Raw genomic sequence first — 10,500 nt, 5'->3', positions numbered from 1 at the left:
GCTATTATACTATTTCACCGACAATTGAATGGAGATTTATATATGCGCAATATCTATTGAGATTTTTTTATTTTTAATAGTAGTCCTCTGTCCTAGTCTTAACTCTTAAGATCGTAATTCATAACTAGTAAGTGGCAACACTGTTATGGCGTCGCCAGTCGCCACGAAATATGTCGGCGTAGTTTCTCGTAATTTGTTAATCGTGAAAAGGACTCCAGACTTATCAATGTTAATAGTATTTCTTAAAATGTTATAATAATGTTTATCTAGATAGCATAGTAATAATATTAGATACGTGATTAATGTGTTAGTATATAAAATGGAGGGTAAAGTTTGGCGACCCGGCCCAACTGTTTGTCGATGCTGTTTATCTGAAGGATGCTATAAGGACATTTCTACGGAATATTTCTGGATGGGAAAGAAAGAGGTTTACGCAGACATGCTTTCAGATACCTTCGATCTATCTGTAAGTTAAAATAATTGGCTTTCGATTAATGGCTTTGTTAACCCGACCAAATCCGATTGCATCAAGATACTAAGCTTTGTCGTGAAATTCTCCGTTAGTTCGATTTGTTGGGGTTTTAGATCAATAAAATTGCATTCGTTATTTGTTGTCTTCGAATATTTAGAGTATAAATATGTCCAATAGCTTTATGTTGGTTTCCGAACTTTGTTAATTATTGGATATTACATTCGAAATGTATCGATCTTAGGCATTAACATTATGTATAAAGCGCACTTTAATTTAGCATCTGTTTTGTAAGATACGATATATTTTCATTTTATTTTTAGTATTAACATGCTAAAGTCAGAGAAAGAGTAAAAGAACTAATTAAATCTTTAATTTTATTAAAATATATTTTATATTAAAACTAGCTGATCCGGCAAACTTTTGCCATGTATATTAAATTTTTTAGTTCAAAAATATGTATATCTATCTAATATTATAAAAATAGGGGTTGATCGTAGAGGGGTGAAAATTAAGGGTTGTATGTATTTATGTATGCTGTATGAAATGAAAATAAATAGAAAAATTTAGGGGGATGAAAATTGACCAAATCGATATGCATACAAAATTTAACGAAAATTGGTCAAACCAATTGGAGGAGTTTAATTACAAATACCGTAACACATGAGTTTTATATCTTAGATAGATTTTTACGCACAATGGACCAACCACGAGTCTAATTGCGCAGAAAGGAGTCCTTCTACCCTATCTTAGATAGATAGCTTCTACACCTTTAAGCCTGGGTTTCTCTGAGTAACAACAATGTTTGAAATAAATATGCAGACATTACATGTCATAAACCATGTTTACTGTTAGGGATTATGTATATTTTTAATCTCTGAATGTCATGCTGGCTTTAGAACAGATACCGACTTATCTGCAAAGAAAATTCTAAAGCTAGAGCATTTCCCTAGGACTCCATTTTACACTATAAACCAGAGTTCCCCAAACTTTTTTGTGTTGTAGACCCCTTGCCATGTTTTTTCGTGTTGGGTAGACCCCCTACTTACCTGATATTGATTTCCTGTAAATTTCTAACTGTAGTGAAGTTTAGTGTTAAAAACTTAAAGTAATAACACATGTTAATTTATACATTTATTAATTGAATTTAAATTAAAACTACTCAAAATAAAATTTTGTATCTGTTGGTTTGAAATGTATATGTTTAGATATTATAAGATAGTATGATGTAAGTAAATAGGTACTATCAGTGTATGTGTTGAGATCCTCTATCTGGGGGTCCACGATAGTGGATCTCAAGATTCTCATTTCATGGACCCCCAAATTTTTTTTTGCTGACGTAGACCCCTTTTAGGTTGTCATAGACCCCTAGGGGTCGATATAGACAACTTTAGGAATCACTGCTATAAACAATTTATTTATATTTGTTTTTTATACAAAATAAACTTAATATGACAGTGTTAATCTTGATAACATCTAATTATTTAAAAAACCCATGACCAAAGGATAAATCATAATTCTTTTGTGCCTTTTCAAAAGGAAAGTTAATGTAACTTGAGTTAAACATAAAGTAAAGAACAGTGTTTATAAGGTAATACTATTTCAGATTCAATATGCACCGACTGGTGGGCCGAACAGTCAGAGTCGTTTGATCTGTGAACCATGCATCTCCAGGCTACGGGATGCCACCGACTTTAAGCGACAGATTAAGGAATGTGAACAGACTTTTATGGAATACCTGAACCCTCGTACAACTGTTGATATTGAAAGTAAGTGATATAATAAGTCTTGATTGTTTTGATCGGTGCATCAAATTTTTTGTGTTTCAAAGATTGATTTGGTTGATGTGTGTGGAGATGAGGATGTGCCACAAAAGTACAATAACAGACAAAACAAAGCCAATATCCCTATATACTCATCCGAGGCACTCTGTTTTCAGATACAAGTAAATTCCTTATAACTTTTTAGAAAGATTGTGTAGTTTCACTTAAATTTATCACATTAACTATCAATTAGAATCTATCGATTAGCTCTTTAGATTGTTACTGACTGAATATATCCAAATAAGATCACAAATTATAGTATTTCAATCACTTAATTGAGAGCTAAAATAAATTTAATTTCATAGTGATGGATATCTTAATATATATAAATCACGTTGTATAAGTTACGTTGTTTGTCCCCTATGCACTCCTAAACTACTTAACCAATTTCAATCAAATTTGCACACCGTGTGCTGTTTGATCTAACTTAAAAGATAGGATAGCGTACATATATATATAATTCTACTGTACGTGTATGTCACTGAACTCCTCTGAGACGGCTCGACCGATATGAATGTTTTTTTTTGTATGCGTTTGTGTGGAGCCCTGAATGGATTAGATTCACAAATCAGCTTGGCAGATGGGGCTGCAGTCGGTACTTTCAAACTTTGTTTAATATCCTAATTGCTTGAAATATCATGCAGGAAAGCGTCTGTCGGGTCCGCTAGTAGTTTTTTTTATTTTATATAATAATAAAAGTCGGTACTTTCAAACTTTGTTTAATATCCTAATCGCTTGAAATATCATGCAGGAAAACGTCTGTCGGGTCCGCTAGTAGTTTTTTTTTATTTTTTTATATAATAGGGGGGCAAACGAGCTTGCGGGACGACCAAAAAGGGCAGTCTTCGCAGCTCATAGACACCCATTTTTAGTGGGTGCGTTGCCGGCCTTTGAGGGAGGAGTACACTCGCTTTTTAAACATTTGGAGGTCGTATCTCTGAGGGAAGACCCCCACCGGGAGTCGATTCCACAGTTCGCTAGTTCGCAAAAGAAAATGCCTTGTGAAACGGACCGTGGAAGACCTCCAACCATCAAGATGATGTTGGTGAAATTTAGAAGTCGTACGGTGTTGAAAAGGAGGATCAACCCAAACAATTCTTCCGGACACTCTCCGTGGTGTATATGTCACCGTAAAATTGTAAACACCGTTAGATTGTAATCTATCTCGCGAGATTATAAATGTCGAAAGATTGTGAACCTCAACGAACTGCTTACAATTTAACGTATTATTATTCATAATTGTTTGAAATCGAGCAAATCAATTCCAAGAATTACGCGTTATTGTTAGTATTATTTTCGACTTTCCAGTACTTTTATACCACACAATGGTAACTTTTAGGTATAAAGAGTCACTAGGTGGTCACGAAACGTTTTACTATACTTGGGTACAGAAAAACGTTACGGCGCGTTACATGGGGGGAGGGAGGAGGGTGTCAAAAATTGCGTGACGTAATACTTGAACAAAAATTTGATTTTTTATTTTTTTGAAATTACAAGATAAAAATTAAAAAAAAAACTAAGACTCTATTTGCCCCTTCTAAAAGGTCATATGGAGAAGAATGGGCAAGAAACTCCATACTTACTGTTTTAAAATAGTTTTTACAATATTTTTTATACATTGATTTGATAATTATATGTGAAGGCCATGTACCTAGAACAAAAGTGGGGAAGTAGGGGTACGCTGGCTAATAAATAAAACAACGGTATTACATCCTGAACCTTGTAATTAATATATATATATTTTTTTTAAAGACAATTCACACCAATTGACCTAGTGCCATGCTAAGCTGGTGAAGCTTGTGTTATGGGTACTAGGCAACGGATATACATACATATTATAGATAGATAGACATATAAATACATATTTAAACACCCAAGACCTAAGTACAACACCAAATGGTCATCACATTGATGTTCGTCTCAGCCGGGGATCGAACCCGGGACCCATGGATTCGCAGTCAGGGGTACTAACCACTAGACCAATGAGTCGTCAAGTCAATAAATGAAGCTGTTCTCAACTTGATCTCAAGTTGGCAACATTGTTTATAAACATATTAATAAAGCTATGTTTTTAGTTCCAGTGGAGCTGCCTGAGAAGGAAGTCAAAACTGTAACCGTCAAAGTTGAGAAACCGTTGAGCGATGATGATGACTTTGGTGATACGGAATTACTTGATGATGACGATGATGATCGTAAGTGGGTTATTTTATTTGTGGTAATAAAATTGAATTGGTAATACAATTAAATTGGTAATACAATTGAGTTGGTAATACAATTAAATTGGTAATACAATTAAATTGGTAATACAATTGAGTTGGTAATACAATTAAATTGGTAATACAATTAAATTGGTAATACAATTAAATTTGGTAATGCAATGTAATTACAAATGTATTAATTAAACTTAACACGTTAAATCTATGTTAATGCTTTAACAAGTCAAATTTGTATCAGTTTTAATGATAATTTTGAATCGGATGTCATATGCAGTGAAGAAAAAACAAACCAGTGGTGCTACAACTACACTTAGAATATATAGGATAATAGGGGTTCGGCCTCCTGTGCCTGACATGACGTTGGGCCTAAGGCATGAATGTTTTTAACCGTACGAGCGAGTTACGCACACATACAGAAAAGTCCGTTGGTGTACTTCAGGGGTAGGAAAATTCTCAGTGTAGTTTCAAGTATATATATAGTACTCCAAAGCAGTGTAGGCTGGTGTCTTGTGGGTGAACCCCTCAACCCTGAGGTCGTAGGTTTGAATCACGGCTGGGCAACAATGGACTTTTCTATTTATATTGAGACGTTGACTTGGTTAAGTGCTAAACTACTGTCTAATTACAAATAAATGGGCCTTACGTGATAACATTGGAAACTTAAAATTGGTAGCGTACCAACACATATTCTGATATTTCTAGGCGTTATTGATTTAAAAAAAATTTAAGGTTAATAAAATTTTACTTTTAGAGCAACCAAATTACAGAATATAAAAGTAATGCTTAATAAACTTAAAAAATATAATATAGTTACTAAAATAAATTATTAAAAGGAGTCCCTTTAGGCAAGGTTCCGAAGATACTGGCAGCGTTCCCCCTTTGAATTGCTAGACTAATTCTTTGTCCGAGGTAGCTGCCAGCTCTTCGGTCTCCTGTGATGTCGACTAACCTTTTTGAAATTTCTTTAAAAAGCCATTAAAGCGCTAGGACCCCACGGACCAAGGGCCTCGACACCGAATGGGACAAAATCATATTCGGAGCCTAGACCATTGAGTATTTAGTACATTTTCCATTATGTTTTAATGGATTTATTTTCTCCAAATGCGATCATTTGATGACCTTTCAGTGTATGTTATTGACAAGTCATTATAATTCGACAGTCGAAAAATTTATGTCGATTTTGGATTAATAGGCGATGAACTCAAACCCAAAATATCTTTATTCATATAGATAGGTAAACAAGTACACTTATGAACGTCAAAAAGAAGTTAAATTAATTGTAAATTTGCATTTACCACAAGCTCGCAAGTCAAGGTAACTTTCCGCCACTCTTTTTAATCACCAAGTTTTAAGTCAAACAAATTATTTGAACTTACCCCAACGGGGTATAGCAGATATACCAGCACTTAAATAAATACGTGAAAATTGGTGTTATAGACGATTTTTTGTCTTACCCATTTTTCATCTTGCCCCAACTTACCTTACTACCAGTTCGCAAGTCAAGGGCGTAGAGCGGGCAAGAACAACAGCAAGAACTGGCAAGAAACTTTCCGGCACTCTTTTTAATCGCTAAGTTTTGAGTCATGCAAATTGTTTGAACTGAAGCAAATCAATGCCAAGGATTAGGATCATTTGAGTATTCGTCAAATTTATAAAAAGTTTTATTGATTTAACGTTTAACAAGGGCTTTGAATTTATTTAGTGATTCTCTAATTTCGCTTGGGAGTTTGTTGTAAAAACGAATACAATTTCCAATATAAGGAGTGGTTTATCTTCTGGAGCCTGGTTGGTATTACTGCATTGCGTTGTCTAATTAATTCAAACGCACATGGGGCCGTTCAAGTATTACGTAAGCACTTTAGGCTTCTTGGGTCCGCCCATGGGTAAAAAAATATTTTTGTTGATATTGATTCGTTCTAGACGCCATTTTTTGTTCTATCATCAATAGTTTCCACAGCGCACGCGATGACAGATTTTTCATGGATAATTTTTTCACACCATGGGTTATATTATTGCATTTTTGTTAGGATCGTAAATAGCCTATGTCAGTCAGTGAAGATGCAGCTTTCTAATGGTGAAAGAATGTTTGAAATCGGTCCAGTATTGTGTTAAAACATTACAAACATACATATAAAAGTACAAATGTAGAAAACATTTAATTTTTTAAGAAATATTTTTTATTTCAGATGTTTCTTCCTTTTTTTGTTTCTGCCACTCTATCGTGCGAATGGCCTAAACATTAGCCAGCTAGTTTATTAAAAGTTACTTAATAATAATAATAATATTAAAAGTGTTAGTTGCGCACATAGAAAGAGCGAGGCTACACGATGCGGTTACGGTGTGGTGTGGCGCCGAGAGGAAGGAGGGGGGATAAATTGCAGCAAATTGCTTACGTAATACTTGAATAGCCCCTTAACCTGTCCCTTTAGAAAGTATTGTGGAACAGTAATTTAATTATAATAAGTTATGTACAATTTATTATGTCAAGTCTAGTTCACATGTCAAATGGACAAGCTCATGACGCAAGGAATCCTTTGAACTAAATGTCATTTCTCTTTCATCGAATGCTTTCGCCTCAGAAATATAAAAAAAAAATATTATTTGAGATTTCGCCTTTATAAAGTTAAAATTGCAGTATTCTTTTCCAGTTGACGATGAGCCCCTAATGAATTTAGCATCTAAAGTTCCGAAAAAGGAGAGTGTAGATGTGACGGATTTAATAGACAATGCGAAAGCGGAAAAGCGAAAATCAACGACTAAACCAAAAGCAACACCTAAAAAGGCGAAAGTTAAAGAGGCAAAGCCGTCCGTGAGCAAAGCTAAACCAGAGAAGAAGAAAAAAGGTAGGTTTTCAATTGTTTTCTATCGTGTTGGTAGGGCTGGTTGTTGTGAAATTTTGATATGATGAAAATTATATTGAATTAGCATATTTAGTGTGGTTTAAAAGGAAGCCAAGTTTTGTAAAAAAAAATGTAATTCGTATCAGTTTTAGAAGTCCCTATACTCTGATTTTTAATTCCGTAGAATTCTGTCAAAGTCTAAGTCAAAAATCGTTTATTCATGTAAGTAATAGGTACACTTATGAACGTCAAAAAAGAAATATACATTAAATGCTTCTAATTTTACATTTACTCCTACTCAAATCAAGGGCGTAGCACGGAATAGAAGAACTGGCAATAATCTCTCCGCCACTCTTTTTAATCGCCAAGTTTTTTGTTTTACGTTTGTAAGGAGCTGCAACCATTACACCATTACACCATGTTCCATATGACATCTTAAGTAACAGCTGACAACTATCATTTTTTGACATGTCAGAGATGACAAACCGTTTTGGCCGGGCAGATTTTTCAATTCCAATTCGAGTCTGAACATCTGAGTCTATACATACATTTTATTTGTTAGCGAATGTAGCTATTTTATTAAATGCGGTGCTCCACATTAAAAGTGTTTACGGCGAGTGATAATTACGTTCCTTTTTGTCACTAACAGTAAAAAACGCACATTTAAAGATAACATTTTTTTTAAATGTTTACTAAACATGGAATTGAGTGTTGCCAGCTAAAGAATAAAATAAAGTAATTAAAGTTAATTCGATATGTTGTTCGTGATATTGAAATATTGTTTTTTTGTGTATTAAGTCACTTGAGTAAGTAAATATTTAGATTTACCTTTTGTAGGTAAAACAAAAAATACGTAGCAATTTTTTTATTTTTTATTGCTCTCAAATGGGTCAAATTTGTCCCTTTTTCGGTGGAGAACTTTTTTAGTAGCAACACTTATGAAATGTCAGACTTCTACAGAATGAAAAATCAGAGTATAAGTAATAATTATAAGGCACTTACAATTGCAAATTATCGCAGTCTGCACTGGTATTGTGCGCCTAAATTTATTAGATGCATTTCTTAGTATGGAGTTTTGGTAACTGTTAAACTTGGGTTAATGATGGGACGACAGGGTTGGTCTAGTGGCTTCAGCGTGCGACCATCTGAGGTTGTAGGTTCGATCCCCAGCTGTGTACCAATGGACTTTCTATATGCGTTTAACATTCGCTTGCATAAAGGAAAACTTCGTGAGGAAACCGGCTTGTTTTAGAGCTAAAAAGTCGACGGTGTGTATCACAGTAGGCTGATCACCTACTTGCCTTTACATATCATGAAACAGATACAGAAATCTGAGGCCCAGACTTAAAATAATTACTTAAAAGGTTTTAAGTTATGTAATAGCATTGCAAGGTCTATAAGTAAAAAGACAAAAATGTTTCAACGCTAAATTCAGAACAGCTAAATTCATACGATAAATTCAGAACAGCCAGCAACGCCGACTATTTTATTGTCATGTTATCTGCTGGTAATGGTAATGATTTAATACGTCATATGAAGAGTCCGGCTCGAACATTGAACATCTATTGAACAGGGGGCAAATGGGCAGGAGGCTCATCTAATGTTTGAATGACATTGCTAGAATTCGTGAGCTCTTTTCTTGAAGGACCCTAACTAAACTAATAAATTTTGACTGTATTGTAAGATATACTTTGTAAGAAATCTTTAATTTAAATTCACTTTCAATTGGTATAAGTCTTAAAAATCCTTGGTTTTTGTAAGTTAAACGTCAAATTGACTTGCTAAACGTGAAATTGACTTGCTAAACGTCAAACTACTTGCTGAACATCAAATTCACTTGCTAAACGTCAAATTCACCTGCTAAACGTCAAGTTGACTTGCTGAACGTCAAGTTCACTTGCTGAACGTCAAATTTACTTGCTAAACGTCAAATTCACTTGCTAAACGTCAAGTTGACTTGCTGAACGTCAAATTTACTTGCTGAACGTCAAGTTGACTTGCTGAACGTCAAGTTCACTTGCTGAACGTCAAATTCACTTGCTAAACGTCAAGTTGACTTGCTGAACGTCAAGTTCACTTGCTGAACGTCAAATTTACTTGCTAAACGTCAAATTCACCTGCTAAACGTCAAGTTGACTTGCTGAACGTCAAGTTCACTTGCTGAACATCAAATTCACTTGCTAAACGTCAAATTCACCTGCTAAACGTCAAGTTGACTTGCTGAACGTCAAGTTCACTTGCTGAACGTCAAATTTACTTGCTAAACGTCAAATTCACTTGCTGATCGTTAAAATGACTTGATTTACCTGAAATTCACTTGCTAAGATACTTTTTGTCAACTGGAAGTAACGTGACGTAAAGTTCGTGCTTAGAATTTCCCTATCCTATATTCGCCTGGAGTGAAAATATTGCGAAAGTGTATTGGATATTGCAAGTATTGGCAAGCAACATAATTCCTTTTTTTTATTTAAATTATCACTCTTTGTCTCCTATGCATAGCCAATTCTATTAGCCCTTGGGAGCGTTTCATATTCGCCTCAGAATTTAACTGCATCAAGATCTCATACTCACTCTCGGCTGGCTCTGTGTCTTGGCTTCCGAAATAAGAATCTTCCAGCGCCAATTGCTGGATTTCAGCTGCAGCAACTCCCCCACTCTGTTGAACCAGCGGTACCAAGGCCGCCCTTCTGGTCTCCGGCTACACAGCCAGAAAAGCCGCTTTACCGCCCTATCATTGCCTATGGGCTGTCTGGGCATTGTTCTCGCCTACGCTCCAACTCATCAAGAAACATTTAAAAAAACTTTGCCTTTTTTTTAATGTGGCAATTTTGAATGACTTCGAATTTTAATACGAACAAGCTACCAGCAGAAAACATGAAAATTTTTGTGTGTTTAGTATGGACACGTTTTTTAGTTTTAAGTTTGGATAAAATTCCTGTATTATGGAATTTTTAGTTTGAATACAGTTCTTTAAGATGTTTGTGTAGAAGTAGGTGTAATGTCCTTTTTGGACATATTAAAAATCGGTTGTCTGTAAAGTTTGTTTACTGACGATAGTTGAACGTGACAACGTCATAAGAAAATACTGATGGAACGGTTGCATTTTTCAAAAGAAAATTTTAATTTTATTTGTTTGATAGATATTTTGTATG

General features: G+C 34.7%; 1 protein-coding gene across 11 annotated transcripts in view; it reads left to right on the top strand.

The window, feature by feature from the left end:
• The first annotated feature begins 135 nt into the window (after nt 1–135).
• LOC125058745 (gastrula zinc finger protein XlCGF26.1-like) overlaps nt 136–10,500 on the top strand; it is a 28,256-nt gene continuing 17,891 nt past the window's right edge. For all 11 annotated transcript variants that reach the window (XM_047662890.1, XM_047662892.1, XM_047662895.1 and 8 more), the window contains exons 1-4: nt 136–466; nt 2,076–2,238; nt 4,368–4,484; nt 7,157–7,351. In XM_047662890.1, the coding sequence (XP_047518846.1) occupies nt 320–466; nt 2,076–2,238; nt 4,368–4,484; nt 7,157–7,351 (622 nt within the window). In that variant the 5' untranslated portion in view covers nt 136–319. The remainder of the gene's footprint in view (nt 467–2,075; nt 2,239–4,367; nt 4,485–7,156; nt 7,352–10,500) is intronic.

Source organism: Pieris napi, chromosome 18, assembly GCF_905475465.1.
Source record: "Pieris napi chromosome 18, ilPieNapi1.2, whole genome shotgun sequence".
Taxonomy (NCBI): domain Eukaryota; kingdom Metazoa; phylum Arthropoda; class Insecta; order Lepidoptera; family Pieridae; genus Pieris; species Pieris napi.
This window is presented reverse-complemented; position numbering and strand designations above follow the sequence as displayed.